The 21432-nt window shown below is 62.8% G+C and overlaps 2 protein-coding genes across 3 annotated transcripts in view; one reads left to right on the top strand and one right to left on the bottom strand.

Annotated features, from left to right (window-relative positions):
• The window catches only part of LOC135317799 (tubulin alpha-1C chain-like), an 887270-nt gene that overhangs the window by 638048 nt on the left and 227790 nt on the right, over positions 1-21432 (bottom strand). The window lies entirely within an intron of this gene.
• LOC135317830 (electroneutral sodium bicarbonate exchanger 1-like) lies at positions 17900-20523 on the top strand. Its single transcript, XM_064474306.1, has 6 exons — positions 17900-17991; positions 18529-18702; positions 18804-18941; positions 19393-19490; positions 19998-20102; positions 20362-20523. The coding sequence occupies exons 1-5, from the start codon at positions 17932-17934 to the stop codon at positions 20083-20085; spliced, it is 558 nt and encodes a 185-aa protein (XP_064330376.1). The 5' UTR covers positions 17900-17931; the 3' UTR covers positions 20086-20102; positions 20362-20523.

Genomic DNA, 21432 nt, shown 5'->3' with positions numbered 1-21432 from the left:
AGCAGAGCCGTGCTCTGCGCTGAATACAGCTCCGGCAGGTGCTGAGAGACAGGAGGAGACAGCCACAGTGCTGGCAGAGGCCACCCAACACCACCCTAAGCCGCTCTTAATCCTCCGCTGCAGGGTGACAGCGGTGGTCCTCTCGTCTGCAAAGACAACAACGCGGACTACTTCTGGCTTGTCGGAGTGACGAGCTGGGGGAAAGGCTGTGCCAGAGCAAAACAGCCCGGAGTCTACACCTCCACTCAGCACTTTTACGACTGGATCTCGGTGCAGATGGGCCTGCGCCCAGCAGTAACGGCTACTCCAGCGCCACGGCCAGGCTTCACCTCAAACCCCTTTCAGAGGCCGAGGCCAACACCAACGCAACCGGGCAGGTTTACGCCCTGCCCGTTTCCACGCCAGAAGCTGGTGGAATTCTTTAATGTGCTGCAGGAGCTCCTGCAGGTCCTGAGGGGAAAAAGGGCTTGAGCAGCAGCATGAAGAGCACGCAGCGCAGGCTGCGGTGTACCACGACCATTTCCCCCTGGGGCAACGCCTGCTGCTGCAACGGCCGCCTCCGTGTCTAAGGCCTGCTCTGTCCTGCCCGTGCTCCTCGAGTGCCCGCAAACGCTGAAGGTGACTTAGTTCTGGAAATAAAGTTGCCAGTTTTCACAGACAAGCACGCTTCGGTCCAATTCAGTCTCCTGCGCAAGGCAAGGGCTTCCATGGCCGGCACCTGCAAAGGGAGGCTGCAGGCAGCCGCGTAGGGCACAAAGGGGCTCAGAAACTCACTCAAAAGGGCCGAAAGCGTGCCTGGTCTGAGAGGAGGGTGCTCAGCGCCACCGTGGGATTGTTATCCCAAAAAGCGCATTCGTTTGCCCGGTGTGCAAAACGCAATGGCCTGGCACGGCCCCGGCTGCTCCCTGCCAGCTTCTCCAGCCGCTCGCAGGTTTGCCCTCCGAGGGCAAAGGCCCTGTCGCGTGGAGGCTGGAGCCACCCGACCTGCCAAGCCCTGAACGCGGCGCCGCTGCACGCAGCCGCTCCAAGGGTGCAGCTGAAGCACGTGGGTCACTGCCTGCCTGCCCCCTGCCCCCACCCCTTCCTCCTGCTGTCCCCCCGCGTGCCGCAGCTGCGCTCTGAGCAAGAGGGAGACCCCATTGCTCTTGGGAGCCCGCAAGCCCAGTGCCTGCGGGGGCTAGAGCAGAGGGCTGCTCTTTATGTTTCCCCTTCCTGGGCTGTGGTTCCGCCTCGGGGCTGGATGCTGGATCCCGTTGGGGATGGATGCTTGAGCCCTGTGCTGGAGCCCACGCGGTGTGGCCGTCCGTGCACGTGCACACACCCATGGTCTCTGGTGAAAATGAGAGCCAGAGAGGGAGAGAACGCTTGGAGTTTTGGGAGGCTAGGCAGGCGCAGAGCCCCACTGCTGGTGCGGCTGTGAAAGGGCTGCCAAGGGCTGCTGAGGCCCAGCAATAGCTTTCAGTGCTGGCACCTTTTGTGTGGGAGCAGTTCTTGGACATTGTGAACTTTGGAGCCTGCCTCCGGTGAAAATGAGGCGCAGAGAGCGAGAGGCATCGAGAGGGACGAGGGTGATACGCCGGTTGTTTTGCAGGTGGAAAAGCACTGTGCCCACATGGTGTCCTGGCTGCAGGAGGTTAAGCAGGAAAATGAGGGAGTGCTGAAAGGGCTGGGGGAAAAGAGATGGGTGCCCACAGGCCCCGGGGCGGGAGGGCTCCACAGCGTGCGTTCCTTGGCAAAAAAGCGCTCTTATGGCAGAGTCTCTGGCTCTGCTTCAGGAAGCTGTGGCGCCTCCTGCCAGGTAAAGGGGGTGGGATTCGCTCCTTAAGTAGCTTGTTTACCACCAAAATTGACACTTTGGTGAGATGGTCCGCCGGAGCAAGCACGAGGAGCACTGCCAGGCGTTCCCAAAGGAGATTGTCCCACGGGAGAGCTGGCAGAATTTCTTGCTTCTCTGAGTCACTTTGGAGAGAGCCCGACCCGAAGGTTGGGCTCTTTAACCCAGCCACATTCAGCAGAGCATCCTCCAGGTGTCCGTCTCACCCCCCTGGCTCTCCGAGAGGTATGCAGGCAGCAAAGGCACCTTCTGCCAAAGTGCTCCACGCTTCAGCCTGCCACCCTGGGGAGGTCACTCGGGAAGAGCCGCAGGGGGTTGAGCCACCTCGGTGTCCCCTAGAGCTGGGCTGCATGTAGATGTAGGCCACACTCAGAGAGCACCAACTTGCCGGGCTTTGTGGGATGCCTGTGACGCAACCGGGGCGGAGCTGCGTGGCCATTCCCGTGTCACCCTGATTATTGTTGCCAGGGGGTGTACGCGTGGGACCCACGCTAAGGGGGACGTGAAGATCCACATCTTCCCCCTAGTAATGCTCTAGGCTTCAGTCAAAGCCCACACCCGTCAGTTCCCCCCCGCAGACCCTGACCCCTCAGCTCCCCTCTTCAGACACATCGAATCCCTTCAGTTCCTCTCACGGTCCCTCCCTCCTTCTCCTCAGGTCCCCCCTGCACACCCTCCATTGCCTTCACTTCTCGGCAGGCACCCCATCATCTCAGTTCTCTCCAGACACCCCCAGCCCCCGCAGTTCCCCCTACCCAGACCCTCCCGATCCCGCCAGTTGCCCCCAGAAAGCCCGCTCCTTTCAGGTACCCCAGGTACCTAGTCCCCTCAAGGTCCTGCTTCCTCCAGAACCCCCCTGGCCCGGTCCCTGGCCAGGCCCCACACTCATGATGCTGGGCAAGTCAGCCTACTTGGGGTCAGGTGTGGCTGGGGGGCATTTTCGAGGGATTTGGGCAATGGGAGGGAGTTATTCTGCCTGCCACAGTCTGGGCGGAGGGCGATGGTGGGGAGCTGTTCCCACCAAACAGGGGGGAGGCTGAGGGTGGGGACTTGTTGCCTCCCCACCCGGGAGTGGTGACACCACAGAAGAACATAGCAAGGCAGCTGGGGACAATTCACAGGGAAAACTAAATCCAGCCGGTTGCACCGAGCACCGGCAAGGCCGGTTTGCTCCTTCCAGTGGTTCCTGCTGGAGATGGTTCCCGTTTCGGCCCGAGAGCGGTGCTGTAGCAGAGGTTTGCTCTCCCGCCAGCGAGCAAAGGCAGAAAGGCGTGCAAAGGAGCCTGAGCAGGGCTCAAATGCAGCAGAGGGGGGCGTGGGGGAGGGCAGCCAGGAGGGGGCGAGGCCGGTGTGACTGCCGCCGCTTCGGGGCCCGGGAGCACTGCCGACGGGGCGGGGCCGGCTGTGAGGAGCCATGATGGGTGTGTGAGCGGCCACGCCCCTTGCAGCAGGAGCTGCTTGCTCGTTGGTAGAGCAGAAGGCCGGAGGGCGCTGATTGGCTGCTGCACCCTATAGGAGGGTGGTTGAGCAGGGGTGGGTAGGTGGTGCTCGCTGGGGGTGTTGGGTGCAGAGGGTGGTCAGATGTGGGCCGTGTGCAGAGTTAGGCCTGAGGGTGCCCCTGCCTGGCGCCCCCCGGCCGGTGCCTGCGAGGCCGGAGAAGAGAGGGGGCACGAGGGAGAAGGCAGTGCCCGAGGGGAGCTGTGTGGGCCATAATGCGGAGGGGAGTGCACTCGTGAGAGTGCCCGGGTGCCTGGTGGCTGCTCCTGGCTGAGAGGAGCGCTTGCAGGTGACCAAGAGGTGTTTCTGCAGACCCTGAGCCCCTGCTCTCCTTTCCGCATGCAGGAGGAGAACCATCAGGGCACGCACGATGCCCTGCAGATGCTCAGCAGTAAGGCTGGTGTCCTCTCCTCTGCCCACGTCCCAGAGCTGCGCAGGCTGGGGCTCAGCGGTTCGAAGGGGCCGCTGGAGGTCATCTTGTCTCGTCCAGCCCCGCTGCGCAAGGAGGGTCACCTCGCTGCGCTGGGCCAGCGGCTGCGGGCAGAAGCGTGACTGGGGAGGACATTTTCCCCAGGAGCTGGGGGTGTCCATCCCTTCGCTATGCGTGGCCCTGTGATTTGCCCAGTCTCCCAGTGCCCTGGGGCAGTGGGGCAGCAAGTGGGCATGGCCCTGGGGCTGGAGAGGGACGAGGGTGATACGCCGGTGGTTTTGCAGGTGGAAAAGCACTCTGCCCACATGGTGTCCTGGCTGCAGGAGTTTAACCAGGGGACTGAGGTAGTGCTGAAAGGGCTGGGGGAAAAGAGATGGGTGCCCACAGGCCCCGGGGTGGGAGGGCTGGAGAAGGGTGGCAGCGGACTCCGGGACTCAGACCCTTCCTTCTCCCAGGTGCTGCGTCAGCAAATAAAAAGTCTTGAAGAGGCACTGGAGGAGGAGGAGATGTGGTGAGTTGGGCCCCTCGCCCCACACAGGTGTCTAGGGCGGTCTCTGCAGCACCCAGAGCGATGGGGCTGCCAGTGCTGGAGCCAGGCAATGGTGTGGGGGGTATGTGCAGCACACGGTGTGACAGGGGAGCCCATTCCCTGCCTGCCTGGGGTGCTGTATGGTTGGAAGGGGACCCAATGCATGGCCCTGGAGGTCTGTAACTCGTCCAACCATGCCCTGTTGCCTGCAGCCAGCAGCAGAGGAAGAAGGAGGCAGAGGTGCCGGGGACTACACTGCCGGAGCTGGTGGAAGCACAGCTGGAAAGGGGGATGCCCGTGCCAGCCCCTGCCCTGGCCAGCGGGGTCTCCCTGGGAACCGGGGTCCATGGAGGTCACAGCCACGCACGGGCTATGCTCCTGCATGAGGCAGAGGCCAGTGGCACCGAGCAACTCCAGCTGTCCCGGCTGCGCTGCAGGGCGCGACAAGTGTCCTTGCTCTGTGTTGACCTGCAGGAGAGGGACATGCTGGCGAGGAGACGCGGCTTCATTTATTGGCTGCAGTGAGTGTCCCCAGTGGGTGCCGTGGGGCCCGCTCCCGGGCAGCGGCTGGCATGGGCCGGACCCCTGCTCCAGCCAGCAGGGCTCACAAGCTGGGGAGCAGCTGGCTGGCTGTGGGCTTTGCAGCTGGGAAGTGCTCAGCGTTGCTTTTCCCTGAGCCAGGGCTCTTTCCTGGGCTTGCGGCGTCTCGTGCACCACCCTGCCCGGGGGAGCAATGAGAAATGGCGGGGGAAGCAGGCTGTGGGGCTCCCAGAACACACCCTGCATCCCATAGGCAGGATCTGGTTGGGACGCATCCAGCCTGCCCTGCCTCCCATCCCTCTTCTGCCCCACAGGACGCTCATCCTGCTCTTGGTCAGCCTGCAGCTGGCTGTCGGCTTTGCTCTGGCTGCTGTTGTCCTCTACGCCTCCTGGTACGACCCCGAGCTCTTCCACCGCCTGCTGTTGCATGTGCTGTGTGAGACCAACATCGACCAGGCAATTGCACTGGGAAAGATCTTCCCCAGGGTCATGGACGGGCCGCTGCCCTTCTGACAGCCCCCCACCCTCAATAAAGCCTTTTCTACCTGAACCTCCATGTACTGGGGTGTGTTTGTTGGGGCGCGCGGAGAGGGTCTTGCCCCGCATGCCAGTCCCTGCATACCCTCGAGGCCAGGGCCAGTCTCAGCTGCTAGGCACTGGGTGCCACCCCGCCGCCTGCCGCAAGCTGGGTCCCTGCGTGCCAGCCTCAGCTGCCCTCCCTCCTGCCCTCCGTCCCCGCACGGTATTGATGCCACTGTAGAACCAGGCGGAACCACCGTCTTCTCAGGCCACGGTAGATTTTATTCTCCACCATTGGAGGCTGGCAACCCTTTAGCAATGTCCTGGCCAGCCCCTGTAAGTGAGTCTGAGAGTACTGAGGCACCAGGAACTGGGGACACATTTCCTCGCAGGCCAGCCCCATGGCCCCCGCATGCTCCACTGCCTTCCTCCCCACAGCTCCCCACAACCCTGCAGGTACTCACCTGCCCTCTCACCTTACAGCCCCTATGGACCCCACGCGGCCCATCCCACGCCACAGCACCCAACCCTGTGTCCTTCTCCCTCCCCAAAGTCCCCATGACCTTGGTCTCCCCGCCTGCCCAGGCTCTCATCGCTGGTGGTCCCACAGCCCTGTGGCTCCTCGGCCCCATCCCCAGCGGTGCGCTCCCCACGGCCCCGTTGCCGGTCGCTCCCACGGGTCTCGTTCTAGCAATCTCGTAGCCGCTGGCCCTGTCCCCAGGGCCCCGCCCCTGCTGACCCCACAGCCACCGCCCGGCACGGCCCCGGCTGCTCCCTGCCAGCTTCTCCAGCCGCTCGCAGGTTTGCCCTCCGAGGGCAAAGGCCCTGTCGCGTGGAGGCTGGAGCCACCCGACCTGCCAAGCCCTGAACGCGGCGCCGCTGCACGCAGCCGCTCCAAGGGTGCAGCTGAAGCACGTGGGTCACTGCCTGCCTGCCCCCTGCCCCCACCCCTTCCTCCTGCTGTCCCCCCGCGTGCCGCAGCTGCGCTCTGAGCAAGAGGGAGACCCCATTGCTCTTGGGAGCCCGCAAGCCCAGTGCCTGCGGGGCCTAGAGCAGAGGGCTGCTCTTTATGTTTCCCCTTCCTGGGCTGTGGTTCCGCCTCGGGGCTGGATGCTGGATCCCGTTGGGGATGGATGCTTGAGCCCTGTGCTGGAGCCCACGCGGTGTGGCCGTCCGTGCACGTGCACACACCCATGGTCTCTGGTGAAAATGAGAGCCAGAGAGGGAGAGAACGCGTGGAGTTTTGGGAGGCTAGGCAGGCGCAGAGCCCCACTGCTGGTGCGGCTGTGAAAGGGCTGCCAAGGGCTGCTGAGGCCCAGCAATAGCTTTCAGTGCTGGCACCTTTTGTGTGGGAGCAGTTCTTGGACATTGTGAACTTTGGAGCCTGCCTCCGGTGAAAATGAGGCGCAGAGAGCGAGAGGCATCGAGAGGGACGAGGGTGATACGCCGGTTGTTTTGCAGGTGGAAAAGCACTGTGCCCGCATGGTGTCCTGGCTGCAGGAGGTTAAGCAGGAAAATGAGGGAGTGCTGAAAGGGCTGGGGGAAAAGAGATGGGTGCCCACAGGCCCCGGGGCGGGAGGGCTCCACAGCGTGCGTTCCTTGGCAAAAAAGCGCTCTTATGGCAGAGTCTCTGGCTCTGCTTCAGGAAGCTGTGGCGCCTCCTGCCAGGTAAAGGGGGTGGGATTCGCTCCTTAAGTAGCTTGTTTACCACCAAAATTGACACTTTGGTGAGATGCTCCGCCGGAGCAAGCACGAGGAGCACTGTCAGGCCTTCCCAAAGGAGATTGTCCCACGGGAGAGCTGGCAGAATTTCTTGCTTCTCTGAGTCACTTTGGAGAGAGCCCGACCCGAAGGTTGGGCTCTTTAACCCAGCCACATTCAGCAGAGCATCCTCCAGGTGTCCGTCTCACCCCCCCGGCTCTCCGAGAGGTATGCAGGCAGCAAAGGCACCTTCTGCCAAAGTGCTCCACGCTTCAGCCTGCCACCCTTGGGAGGTCACTCGGGAAGAGCCGCAGGGGGTTGAGCCACCTCGGTGTCCCCTAGAGCTGGGCTGCGTGTAGATGTAGGCCACACTCAGAGAGCACCAACTTGCCGGGCTTTGTGGGATGCCTGTGACGCAACCGGGGCGGAGCTGCGTGGCCATTCCCGTGTCACCCTGATTATTGTTGCCAGGGGGTGTACGCATGGGACCCACGCTAAGGGGGACGTGAAGATCCACATCTTCCCCCTAGTAATGCTCTAGGCTTCAGTCAAAGCCCACACCCGTCAGTTCCCCCCCGCAGACCCTGACCCCTCAGCTCCCCTCTTCAGACACATCGAATCCCTTCAGTTCCTCTCACGGTCCCTCCCTCCTTCTCCTCAGGTCCCCCCTGCACACCCTCCATTGCCTTCACTTCTCGGCAGGCACCCCATCATCTCAGTTCTCTCCAGACACCCCCAGCCCCCGCAGTTCCCCCTACCCAGACCCTCCCGATCCCGCCAGTTGCCCCCAGAAAGCCCGCTCCTTTCAGGTACCCCAGGTACCTAGTCCCCTCAAGGTCCTGCTTCCTCCAGAACCCCCCTGGCCCGGTCCCTGGCCAGGCCCCACACTCATGATGCTGGGCAAGTCAGCCTACTTGGGGTCAGGCGTGGCTGGGGGGCATTTTCGAGGGATTTGGGCAATGGGAGGGAGTTATTCTGCCTGCCACAGTCTGGGCGGAGGGCGATGGTGGGGAGCTGTTCCCACCAAACAGGGGGGAGGCTGAGGTGGGGACTTGTTGCCTCCCCACCCAGGAGTGGTGACACCACAGAAGAACATAGCAAGGCAGCTGGGGACAATTCACAGGGAAAACTAAATCCAGCCGGTTGCACCGAGCACCGGCAAGGCCGGTTTGCTCCTTCCAGTGGTTCCTGCTGGAGATGGTTCCCGTTTCGGCCCGAGAGCGGTGCTGTAGCAGAGGTTTGCTCTCCCGCCAGCGAGCAAAGGCAGAAAGGCGTGCAAAGGAGCCTGAGCAGGGCTCAAATGCAGCAGAGGGGGGCGTGGGGGAGGGCAGCCAGGAGGGGGCGAGGCCGGTGTGACTGCCGCCGCTTCGGGGCCCGGGAGCACTGCCGACGGGGCGGGGCCGGCTGTGAGGAGCCATGATGGGTGTGTGAGCGGCCACGCAGCACAGGGCGCTCGCAACCGACCCCGCCCCTTGCAGCAGGAGCTGCTTGCTCGTTGGTAGAGCAGAAGGGCGGAGGGCGCTGATTGGCTGCTGCACCCTATAGGAGGGTGGTTGAGCAGGGGTGGGTAGGTGGTGCTCGCTGGGGGTGTTGGGTGCAGAGGGTGGTCAGATGTGGGCCGTGTGCAGAGTTAGGCCTGAGGGTGCCCCTGCCTGGCGCCCCCCGGCCGGTGCCTGCGAGGCCGGAGAAGAGAGGGGGCACGAGGGAGAAGGCAGTGCCCGAGGGGAGCTGTGTGGGCCATAATGCGGAGGGGAGTGCACTCGTGAGAGTGCCCGGGTGCCTGGTGGCTGCTCCTGGCTGAGAGGAGCGCTTGCAGGTGACCAAGAGGTGTTTCTGCAGACCCTGAGCCCCTGCTCTCCTTTCCGCATGCAGGAGGAGAACCATCAGGGCACGCACGATGCCCTGCAGATGCTCAGCAGTAAGGCTGGTGTCCTCTCCTCTGCCCACGTCCCAGAGCTGCGCAGGCTGGGGCTCAGCGGTTCGAAGGGGCCGCTGGAGGTCATCTTGTCTCGTCCAGCCCCGCTGCGCAAGGAGGGTCACCTCGCTGCGCTGGGCCAGCGGCTGCGGGCAGAAGCGTGACTGGGGAGGACATTTTCCCCAGGAGCTGGGGGTGTCCATCCCTTCGCTATGCGTGGCCCTGTGATTTGCCCAGTCTCCCAGTGCCCTGGGGCAGTGGGGCAGCAAGTGGGCATGGCCCTGGGGCTGGAGAGGGACGAGGGTGATACGCCGGTGGTTTTGCAGGTGGAAAAGCACTCTGCCCACATGGTGTCCTGGCTGCAGGAGTTTAACCAGGGGACTGAGGTAGCGCTGAATGGGCTGGGGGAAAAGAGATGGGTGCCCACAGGCCCCGGGGTGGGAGGGCTGGAGAAGGGTGGCAGCGGACTCCGGGACTCAGACCCTTCCTTCTCCCAGGTGCTGCGTCAGCAAATAAAAAGTCTTGAAGAGGCACTGGAGGAGGAGGAGATGTGGTGAGTTGGGCCCCTCGCCCCACACAGGTGTCTAGGGCGGTCTCTGCAGCACCCAGAGCGATGGGGCTGCCAGTGCTGGAGCCAGGCAATGGTGTGGGGGGTATGTGCAGCACACGGTGTGACAGGGGAGCCCATTCCCTGCCTGCCTGGGGTGCTGTATGGTTGGAAGGGGACCCAATGCATGGCCCTGGAGGTCTGTAACTCGTCCAACCATGCCCTGTTGCCTGCAGCCAGCAGCAGAGGAAGAAGGAGGCAGAGGTGCCGGGGACTACACTGCCGGAGCTGGTGGAAGCACAGCTGGAAAGGGGGATGCCCGTGCCAGCCCCTGCCCTGGCCAGCGGGGTCTCCCTGGGAACCGGGGTCCATGGAGGTCACAGCCACGCACGGGCTATGCTCCTGCATGAGGCAGAGGCCAGTGGCACCGAGCGACTCCAGCTGTCCCGGCTGTGCTGCAGGGCGCGACAAGTGTCCTTGCTCTGTGTTGACCTGCAGGAGAGGGACATGCTGGCGAGGAGACGCGGCTTCATTTATTGGCTGCAGTGAGTGTCCCCAGTGGGTGCCGTGGGGCCCGCTCCCGGGCAGCGGCTGGCATGGGCCGGACCCCTGCTCCAGCCAGCAGGGCTCACAAGCTGGGGAGCAGCTGGCTGGCTGTGGGCTTTGCAGCTGGGAAGTGCTCAGCGTTGCTTTTCCCTGAGCCAGGGCTCTTTCCTGGGCTTGCGGCGTCTCGTGCACCACCCTGCCCGGGGGAGCAATGAGAAATGGCGGGGGAAGCAGGCTGTGGGGCTCCCAGAACACACCCTGCATCCCATAGGCAGGATCTGGTTGGGACGCATCCAGCCTGCCCTGCCTCCCATCCCTCTTCTGCCCCACAGGACGCTCATCCTGCTCTTGGTCAGCCTGCAGCTGGCTGTCGGCTTTGCTCTGGCTGCTGTTGTCCTCTACGCCTCCTGGTACGACCCCGAGCTCTTCCACCGCCTGCTGTTGCATGTGCTGTGTGAGACCAACATCGACCAGGCAATTGCACTGGGAAAGATCTTCCCCAGGGTCATGGACGGGCCGCTGCCCTTCTGACAGCCCCCCACCCTCAATAAAGCCTTTTCTACCTGAACCTCCATGTACTGGGGTGTGTTTGTTGGGGTGCGCGGAGAGGGTCTTGCCCCGCATGCCAGTCCCTGCATACCCTCGAGGCCAGGGCCAGTCTCAGCTGCTAGGCACTGGGTGCCACCCCGCCGCCTGCCGCAAGCTGGGTCCCTGCGTGCCAGCCTCAGCTGCCCTCCCTCCTGCCCTCCGTCCCCGCACGGTATTGATGCCACTGTAGAACCAGGGGGAACCACCGTCTTCTCAGGCCACGGTAGATTTTATTCTCCACCATTGGAGGCTGGCAACCCTTTAGCAATGTCCTGGCCAGCCCCTGTAAGTGAGTCTGAGAGTACTGAGGCACCAGGAACTGGGGACACATTTCCTCGCAGGCCAGCCCCATGGCCCCCGCATGCTCCACTGCCTTCCTCCCCACAGCTCCCCACAACCCTGCAGGTACTCACCTGCCCTCTCACCTTACAGCCCCTATGGACCCCACGCGGCCCATCCCACGCCACAGCACCCAACCCTGTGTCCTTCTCCCTCCCCAAAGTCCCCATGACCTTGGTCTCCCCGCCTGCCCAGGCTCTCATCGCTGGTGGTCCCACAGCCCTGTGGCTCCTCGGCCCCATCCCCAGCGGTGCGCTCCCCATGGCCCCGTTGCCGGTCGCTCCCACGGGTCTCGTTCTAGCAATCTCGTAGCCGCTGGCCCTGTCCCCAGGGCCCCGCCCCTGCTGACCCCACAGCCACCGCCCGGCACGGCCCCGGCTGCTCCCTGCCAGCTTCTCCAGCCGCTCGCAGGTTTGCCCTCCGAGGGCAAAGGCCCTGTCGCGTGGAGGCTGGAGCCACCCGACCTGCCAAGCCCTGAACGCGGCGCCGCTGCACGCAGCCGCTCCAAGGGTGCAGCTGAAGCACGTGGGTCACTGCCTGCCTGCCCCCTGCCCCCACCCCTTCCTCCTGCTGTCCCCCCGCGTGCCGCAGCTGCGCTCTGAGCAAGAGGGAGACCCCATTGCTCTTGGGAGCCCGCAAGCCCAGTGCCTGCGGGGCCTAGAGCAGAGGGCTGCTCTTTATGTTTCCCCTTCCTGGGCTGTGGTTCCGCCTCGGGGCTGGATGCTGGATCCCGTTGGGGATGGATGCTTGAGCCCTGTGCTGGAGCCCACGCGGTGTGGCCGTCCGTGCACGTGCACACACCCATGGTCTCTGGTGAAAATGAGAGCCAGAGAGGGAGAAAACGCTTGGAGTTTTGGGAGGCTAGGCAGGCGCAGAGCCCCACTGCTGGTGCGGCTGTGAAAGGGCTGCCAAGGGCTGCTGAGGCCCAGCAATAGCTTTCAGTGCTGGCACCTTTTGTGTGGGAGCAGTTCTTGGACATTGTGAACTTTGGAGCCTGCCTCCGGTGAAAATGAGGCGCAGAGAGCGAGAGGCATCGAGAGGGACGAGGGTGATGCGCCGGTTGTTTTGCAGGTGGAAAAGCACTGTGCCCGCATGGTGTCCTGGCTGCAGGAGGTTAAGCAGGAAAATGAGGGAGTGCTGAAAGGGCTGGGGGAAAAGAGATGGGTGCCCACAGGCCCCGGGGCGGGAGGGCTCCACAGCGTGCGTTCCTTGGCAAAAAAGCGCTCTTATGGCAGAGTCTCTGGCTCTGCTTCAGGAAGCTGTGGCGCCTCCTGCCAGGTAAAGGGGGTGGGATTCGCTCCTTAAGTAGCTTGTTTACCACCAAAATTGACACTTTGGTGAGATGCTCCACCGGAGCAAGCACGAGGAGCACTGTCAGGCCTTCCCAAAGGAGATTGTCCCACGGGAGAGCTGGCAGAATTTCTTGCTTCTCTGAGTCACTTTGGAGAGAGCCCGACCCGAAGGTTGGGCTCTTTAACCCAGCCACATTCAGCAGAGCATCCTCCAGGTGGCCGTCTCACCCCCCCGGCTCTCCGAGAGGTATGCAGGCAGCAAAGGCACCTTCTGCCAAAGTGCTCCACGCTTCAGCCTGCCACCCTGGGGAGGTCACTCGGGAAGAGCCGCAGGGGGTTGAGCCCCCTCGGTGTCCCCTAGAGCTGGGCTGCGTGTAGATGTAGGCCACACTCAGAGAGCACCAACTTGCCGGGCTTTGTGGGATGCCTGTGACGCAACCGGGGCGGAGCTGCGTGGCCATTCCCGTGTCACCCTGATTATTGTTGCCAGGGGGTGTACGCGTGGGACCCACGCTAAGGGGGACGTGAAGATCCACATCTTCCCCCTAGTAATGCTCTAGGCTTCAGTCAAAGCCCACACCCGTCAGTTCCCCCCCGCAGACCCTGACCCCTCAGCTCCCCTCTTCAGACACATCGAATCCCTTCAGTTCCTCTCACGGTCCCTCCCTCCTTCTCCTCAGGTCCCCCCTGCACACCCTCCATTGCCTTCACTTCTCGGCAGGCACCCCATCATCTCAGTTCTCTCCAGACACCCCCAGCCCCCGCAGCTCCCCCTACCCAGACCCTCTCGATCCCGCTAGTTGCCCCCAGAAAGCCCGCTCCTTTCAGGTACCCCAGGTACCTAGTCCCCTCAAGGTCCTGCTTCCTCCAGAACCCCCCTGGCCCGGTCCCTGGCCAGGCCCCACACTCATGATGCTGGGCAAGTCAGCCTACTTGGGGTCAGGTGTGGCTGGGGGGCATTTTCGAGGGATTTGGGCAATGGGAGGGAGTTATTCTGCCTGCCACAGTCTGGGCGGAGGGCGATGGTGGGGAGCTGTTCCCACCAAACAGGGGGGAGGCTGAGGTGGGGACTTGTTGCCTCCCCACCCGGGAGTGGTGACACCACAGAAGAACATAGCAAGGCAGCTGGGGACAATTCACAGGGAAAACTAAATCCAGCCGGTTGCACCGAGCACCGGCAAGGCCGGTTTGCTCCTTCCAGTGGTTCCTGCTGGAGATGGTTCCCGTTTCGGCCCGAGAGCGGTGCTGTAGCAGAGGTTTGCTCTCCCGCCAGCGAGCAAAGGCAGAAAGGCGTGCAAAGGAGCCTGAGCAGGGCTCAAATGCAGCAGAGGGGGGCGTGGGGGAGGGCAGCCAGGAGGGGGCGAGGCCGGTGTGACTGCCGCCGCTTCGGGGCCCGGGAGCACTGCCGACGGGGCGGGGCCGGCTGTGAGGAGCCATGATGGGTGTGTGAGCGGCCACGCCCCTTGCAGCAGGAGCTGCTTGCTCGTTGGTAGAGCAGAAGGCCGGAGGGCGCTGATTGGCTGCTGCACCCTATAGGAGGGTGGTTGAGCAGGGGTGGGTAGGTGGTGCTCGCTGGGGGTGTTGGGTGCAGAGGGTGGTCAGATGTGGGCCGTGTGCAGAATTAGGCCTGAGGGTGCCCCTGCCTGGCGCCCCCCGGCCGGTGCCTGCGAGGCCGGAGAAGAGAGGGGGCACGAGGGAGAAGGCAGTGCCCGAGGGGAGCTGTGTGGGCCATAATGCGGAGGGGAGTGCACTCGTGAGAGTGCCCGGGTGCCTGGTGGCTGCTCCTGGCTGAGAGGAGCGCTTGCAGGTGACCAAGAGGTGTTTCTGCAGACCCTGAGCCCCTGCTCTCCTTTCCGCATGCAGGAGGAGAACCATCAGGGCACGCACGATGCCCTGCAGATGCTCAGCAGTAAGGCTGGTGTCCCCTCCTCTGCCCACGTCCCAGAGCTGCGCAGGCTGGGGCTCAGCGGTTCGAAGGGACCGCTGGAGGTCATCTTGTCTCGTCCAGCCCCGCTGCTCAAGGAGGGTCACCTCGCTGCGCTGGGCCAGCGGCTGCGGGCAGAAGCGTGACTGGGGAGGACATTTTCCCCAGGAGCTGGGGGTGTCCATCCCTTCGCTATGCGTGGCCCTGTGATTTGCCCAGTCTCCCAGTGCCCTGGGGCAGTGGGGCAGCAAGTGGGCATGGCCCTGGGGCTGGAGAGGGACGAGGGTGATACGCCGGTGGTTTTGCAGGTGGAAAAGCACTCTGCCCACATGGTGTCCTGGCTGCAGGAGTTTAACCAGGGGACTGAGGTAGCGCTGAATGGGCTGGGGGAAGAGATGGGTGCCCACAGGCCCCGGGGTGGGAGGGCTGGAGAAGGGTGGCAGCGGACTCCGGGACTCAGACCCTTCCTTCTCCCAGGTGCTGCGTCAGCAAATAAAAAGTCTTGAAGAGGCACTGGAGGAGGAGGAGATGTGGTGAGTTGGGCCCCTCGCCCCACACAGGTGTCTAGGGCGGTCTCTGCAGCACCCAGAGCGATGGGGCTGCCAGTGCTGGAGCCAGGCAATGGTGTGGGGGGTATGTGCAGCACCCGGTGTGACAGGGGAGCCCATTCCCTGCCTGCCTGGGGTGCTGTATGGTTGGAAGGGGACCCAATGCATGGCCCTGGAGGTCTGTAACTCATCCAACCATGCCCTGTTGCCTGCAGCCAGCAGCAGAGGAAGAAGGAGGCAGAGGTGCCGGGGACTACACTGCCGGAGCTGGTGGAAGCACAGCTGGAAAGGGGGATGCCCGTGCCAGCCCCTGCCCTGGCCAGCGGGGTCTCCCTGGGAACCGGGGTCCATGGAGGTCACAGCCACGCACGGGCTATGCTCCTGCATGAGGCAGAGGCCAGTGGCACCGAGCAACTCCAGCTGTCCCGGCTGCGCTGCAGGGCGCGACAAGTGTCCTTGCTCTGTGTTGACCTGCAGGAGAGGGACATGCTGGCGAGGAGACGCGGCTTCATTTATTGGCTGCAGTGAGTGTCCCCAGTGGGTGCCGTGGGGCCCGCTCCCGGGCAGCGGCTGGCATGGGCCGGACCCCTGCTCCAGCCAGCAGGGCTCACAAGCTGGGGAGCAGCTGGCTGGCTGTGGGCTTTGCAGCTGGGAAGTGCTCAGCGTTGCTTTTCCCTGAGCCAGGGCTCTTTCCTGGGCTTGCGGCGTCTCGTGCACCACCCTGCCCGGGGGAGCAATGAGAAATGGCGGGGGAAGCAGGCTGTGGGGCTCCCAGAACACACCCTGCATCCCATAGGCAGGATCTGGTTGGGACGCATCCAGCCTGCCCTGCCTCCCATCCCTCTTCTGCCCCGACTGTGCATGTGTGTGGCCATGCCCGGTGCGTGAGAGAGCGTGGGTACTCCTGTGCTTGGGGAGCACAGGGTCGTGCGTGGCTGTGCCCACGCGCGTACGACTGCACCTGTGGCAGCACCCACGGTGCTGGGCACAGCTACAGGTGAGCAGGGTGGCGTGGCTGTGCTCAGCTGTGCGGGGGGTGCATTCCTCTAAGCGCACCCGCGTGTCCGTGTACGATTGTGTGTCTGGGTAGGGCAGCATCCCTGCCACTGTCCCTGCCGATAGGGCACGTGGCTCTGCCCCTCACACCCTGCTGCCTCCCGACGCGCAGGTGCAGCCATGCAGACCGAAGTGGCTAAGGAAGAGCTCCGCAAGCTCCGGGAGCGCCTGGTGCGCTGTTCTGCCGAGACCAAAAGGCACAAGGAGCTGCTGCAGTGCCTGGTAGGTGTGCAGTGCTGCCCTTGTCCCCAGGGGCTGCAGCTGCGAGCGCTGAGCCCCTGACCCTTCCTTTCCCCACGCAGGGGAAGAAGCAGCAGGAGCTGCAGGAAACCATGCAGGAGCTCAGCCAGAAGGTCAGTGTCCCCTCCTCTGCCCTGGCCCCAGCTGCGGCTCCTGTGGCTGTGCCAGGGGCTGAGTGCCTGTGTCCGGCTCCTCTTCCAGAACCGTGCTGTGGCGCAGTGTTTCGAGAACAACTGCCAGGAGCTGCAGCGGCTGGAGGGGCTGGTGGCCCAGATGAAGGTCAGCTCACAGAATCACAGGCTGGTTGAGGCTGGAAGGGGCCTCTGGAGATCATCTGGCCTTGTCCAATGGCCCTGCTGAAGCAGGGTCAGCGAGAGCCACCTGCTCGGGACCATGTCCAGATGTGGAGCGTGCCCAGAGCTGGGCCTGGGGGTCCCTCCCTCTGCCTGCCCCTCGCGCCTGCAGGGCCGGGGAAGGAAAGGGGACGCGAGGGCAAAGGCAGAGCCCGAGGGGGTCTGGGAGGGGATAATGCCAAGGGCAGTGCACTCGTGGCAGTGCCCGGGTGCCCTGATGGCAGCTCCTCTTCCCCTCCTCTCCTGCAGGCCCACGTCCAAGTGGCAATGATGGAAGCAGCCGCGAGCCTGCAAGTGGCGCAGAAGGTAGAGGGGAAAAGGAGGCGTGTGCTGAAAGGGTCAGGGAACGGGGTGCCAGTGCTGGGTCCACGCAGCCCAGCAGCCAGAGTCAGTGGTGTGGCTGGGGAGGAGATTTACTCCGGGATAGGGCATCCGTGATGGAGGGCTTGGGCCTCTGGACGTCCCCCAGGCTCCTGGCTGTGGCTGTGCTGCAGAGGGGAGCCTGATGTGGGTCGGCAGGCACAGCAGCATGGCTTTGGGAAGGGGGTGGGATGAGTGACCCTCCCTTGTGTGTCAGGGGAAGCCGCGTGTAACGGCCTGCCAGGCATGGGCTGGAGGGGGTTGCTGGATACTCTGGCACTGGGCCCCAGCTGGTGTCATGGGGGGCCTCCTCCACCCCCTGCCCCTCCTGGAGACAGACGTTCCTGTTCCCTCTTCCCTCCCAGCACGCCCTGGCCCTGCCCTCACCTCCCAGTGCCCTGGGGACTGACTGGGGGTGCCCTTTCACACCATGGCTCCCTGCAGTGTGTCCCGCTTGCTTTGCAGTGGCGTCAGTGCGCAGAACTGGTTACAGCTGTTAAGGAGCAGGTTGAGGTCATTAAGGTACTGAGGACAGGAGGGACGGGGGGGTCACATGCTTGTGGGGGGAAGGCCCCTCAGAGTGGGCATGGCACAGACTCCTCACCACATCCTCTGCTTGTCCAGCTGCTCAGGAACAAGCTCCAGCACCTCCTCAGAGCAGTACCTCTGCTCCCTTTCAAACAGGCAGCACCTTCTCGGTGGCGACTGGCTCCCGCAAGCGCCTCAGAACAGCCATTCCAAGTAGCCAAACACGCCGAAATGGTCCCCGAGGGCTTCCTTGCATGTTCCTCACACAAAATAATGCCATCTCTAGGCTAAAAGGAGGCCCAGCGCCTTTGCGCGTTGCCACAAGAACACGTAGAAATGGTTTTCTACCGTCACAGAGCGCGGTACGCGGTGGCACGGGTGAAGTGGCCTCTTTTCCTCCCACCTCTCTGGAAAAGAGGCTTATTGTGACAAAAGGGAACTCAGAGTCTGTTCAGCCTGAAGCAGAGCGTTGGCTCCCTCGCACGCACAAAATCTCTCCCGGTTAAAATCCGACCCACCTCCAAGCCCGTGGGTGCTGCAGAGCTTTGGGCAACTTCAGGCAGTGCCCGTAGAAGAGAGTGGTAAGAGTGAAAATGTGATGGAGAACAAAACGAAGGATTCCATTCTTGTTTTCAGTTCATCCCAATGCCTGTGCTTTACGGCGTCTTCCTCTACATGGGTGTGTCGTCCCTCAGAGGAATTCAGGTAGGGGCTCTGTTACAGCGCGCAGCACGCCTGCTCCCTGGTATTTCCCGGCCGTAGGAGCGGGCAGAAAGCAGTGGCGTGGGAAAACACCTCTCCGGGAGCAAGCGCTGAAAGTGTTTTGTGTGAGCAGCAGCTCGGGGGAGGCCCAGGAGGGGCGTAGGGCTGGGGGAGCGGGCACGGTCAGGGCTCTCTGTGTCACGGCTTAGGGCAGGTCGGGCTTTGGTGAGGTGGAAGCGGGGGAATTCAGTGCCAAGGGAAGGCAGTTTCTGCCACCGGTGGAAATCCTTGCCGGGGGATTGGGTGGGCCAAGAAATGGTGCTGAGAGAAGAACGTGGACTCCTTGCAATTTGGTGGGCAGCTCTGGCGGGCAAGCTGGGTGGAGCGAAGGGAAAGTGGGGGCTGCTCCCAGGAGGAAGCGAGCGGGCTCCGCGACCTCTCCTTGCAAGCGAGACCCTGAGAACTGCGTCCGCGTCTCCACAGGGCCAGAAACCTTCCGCAGTCCCACGGTGGCAACTTTTCCCCCTTGGCTTTTTGCAGTTCTTCGATCGCTTGAAGCTGTTCTGGATGCCGGCGAAACACCAGCCGGATTTCGTCTACCTGCGGCACGTGCCCTTGCGAAAGGTGCATTTCTTCACCACCGTCCAGCTGATCTGCCTCGTCCTGCTCTGGGGCATCAAGGCGTCCCGTGCCGCCATCATCTTTCCCATGATGGTAAGAGCCGCTGCCGGTGTCGGCAGCAGGAGGTTTGCAGCGTTGGAGGGAGATGTAACGTCGCCTCTGGCCTCACCGCATCTTCCCTCTTCCTCACAAAGGTGTTGGCTCTCGTTTTTGTGCGCAAAGTGATGGATTTCTGCTTCTCCAAGCGAGAGCTCAGCTTTCTGGATGACCTGATGCCAGAAAGCAAGAAGCAGAGGTTGGGCGACGCCAAAACCGAAGCCCAAGAAGAAGAGGTAACGCTTGCTGGGGGCTCGGGGCCGGACGTCTCCCTTGGGCTGTGAGATGGCCTCTTTCTGTCCCAGCTGGTCTTGAAATGTTGGGGGAGGAGCAGAACGCAATAGAAATAGATCCCAATAGCCCGGATCCCACAGCTTCAGCGTGTCTTTCCCTGAATTAGCAGTGAGCTTAACACTTGAGTGAGGGAGAATTTTAAAAAGTAGTCTTTGAGGAAAAAAGGTGAGGAAGAAGATGATGATGATGATACTCACGGTGGGAAGATTTGCTGCTAATAGTGTTTTTAAGCCTTGCAAAACGTTTGGAGCGGAGGTCGATACCCTGCTGCACTAAGAGCTGAAGCTGCCATGGGTCCCAAGGAGAGGGCACATGCAGCGCTTTTACCGCCTGGTGTGTTTCTCTCCACTTTGGTCACAGACGGAGAAATTGATTTGTCCCTTTTTACGCCAGGAGTCCCAGAAGACGATGGCAGCTGCTGCTGCAAATTGCGTTCAGCTGGAACTGGGGGAGACCAGCGGCTTGGATATCCCACAGCAACCCAGTGACAGGTAAAGCCCCGTGGAGGCCCAGGGCCCCTGGCAGGATGGATTTGCAGGGGTTTGGCCCAATCTTCTCCACTTGCCTCTTTCCTGAGCATCCCTTAGGCACCAGCAGTCAGCTTGGGGGGAAAATCAGGGCTGCAGGAGGCGATGGCAGGGCTCTGCCTCCAAGCAGAGTGGCTGCACAGCTCACGTTGGAGCCCGGGCACCCTCATCGTCAGTGACTTTACGCAGCTGGAGAGCCTCGTACTTCCAGCTGAGGAGCTGCAGGCATGATCTGTAGCAGCAGTGGCTTAGGAGCCCGCTCCAGGGCTGCACAGCAGCGAGAGCCGTTGCACGGAGCCGTTGCTCTGCAGCTCTCGGGCTCGCCTCCCAAACCTCCTCCCGCGGCAAAGGCCCCTGTGCCTGTGCTGAGCTTTGCTCCTCCGAGCCCCCCTGTTCCTCTCGCCGACGCTAACGCACTTGGTGCCGTCAGTTCCCAGAATCACGCGTTGCCCTGGGCAATATTTATTGCAGGGCTGATCCTTCGGAGATTAATATCTCAGACGAGATGTCCAACATGACCGTGTGGAAGGCGCTGACGATGAAGAGGGAAACGCTCTGACTCTGGGGAGGAAAGAGGTAAAGGCTGGCCCGTGAGGGCGACCGTGCTCCTCTGCGGCGACGGCGCGTGCCTACGGCTGTGCCGTGCTCTGGCCAGCACTGCCGAGCGAGCGGCCCGGCCCTGGGCACAGGCAGCAGGGGCCGTGGCATGCAAACCAGCTCCTCCCTGCCGGGCTGGTGCCACACACGGGGCTGAATCGGCAGCAGCCGGCCGCTCTGGCGCTGACGACGCTCTCCCTCTTCTTCTCTTTCCCCCCGCCCCACTTTTCACAACTAGGAATGTTGACTCTGAAGGAGAGGAGTGAGAACGTGACTCAGGGATGTGCCGACGCAGGCCCGGGGAGAAACCGCTTCCCTTCAGCCGGAGGATTCCCATTAAAGCCATGCAGATGTTGTCGGTTACCCTGGGTGTGCTTCAGGCGTTCAGTATCCCCAGAGCAGCAAACCGAGGGGCGCGTCACAGTCCGTGGGAGCTGGGTGTTGTTACGCCTCCGTGTGTACATGCGTGTGTTGGTGCGGTTTTGTAGTGGTCGAGGGGCTGCTACCGCTCCCTCATTCAGGGCTATTTTTTCAGTCTCCAATTCCTCCTCGCCTTTCTCTTTTCTCCAAATATAAACTCTGAATGTACACAAACACCTTCTGTGAGGTGTGACGCGTTCTGCGCTTGCCTCTTCGTCCCGAAAAGGTTCGTGCTCTGGCTCGGGCTCCTCCTTTGAGTCCACTCCCGCGTCTCTCCCTGGGCCGAGAGGGACGCCCTCCGTGGCGGGGCAGCGGAAGGACCCTCCGAGCAGTTGGGCCCAGGCGAAGGACGAGCATTTGCTGCCTGCGCTCCAGTTCCGCCCCCTTTGGTTCTTGTTTTGATTTCTCGCCTTTGCTTTGGCTCTGCCGTCGGCCGGGAAGGTGCAAAGTGCAGAAATGCCCCCTTCTTGTCCCCTGGCTGTCACCTGAATGGAAGGGAGCACTGAACATGGAGCGCCTTGAGTGCAGCGTGTGGTCGTGGGAGCGGGCAGGTGAGGCGTGGGGCTCTGCGCCCCGGGGCTGTCCCCTGCCTTGTTCCGCCGCTTCCCTGCCTTTTACCTCCCGGGGACTCTGGGTGGTTTCTTCTTCACCCCTGTCCTTGCAAAGCCTTTTCTCTCACAGGGAGGGACGAGCCAGGAGGGAAGCGGGCAGGTGCTTTTTCCCTCCTGCCTTTCCTTTCCTGCCGCTTTGCAGGAAGAAGCCGTCAAGCAGAGCTGGTTGTTGTGCTCCCTTCGCAGTCTGGGGGGTTGCTGGGCCGTGGTGTCACCCCCGGCACGCGCGGTCGGGTCGGGTGGCTCTGGAGCCTGGGAGGAGAGGAGGACCTGGAAGA

Source organism: Phalacrocorax carbo, chromosome 27, assembly GCF_963921805.1.
Source record: "Phalacrocorax carbo chromosome 27, bPhaCar2.1, whole genome shotgun sequence".
Classification (NCBI taxonomy): domain Eukaryota; kingdom Metazoa; phylum Chordata; class Aves; order Suliformes; family Phalacrocoracidae; genus Phalacrocorax; species Phalacrocorax carbo.
This window is presented reverse-complemented; position numbering and strand designations above follow the sequence as displayed.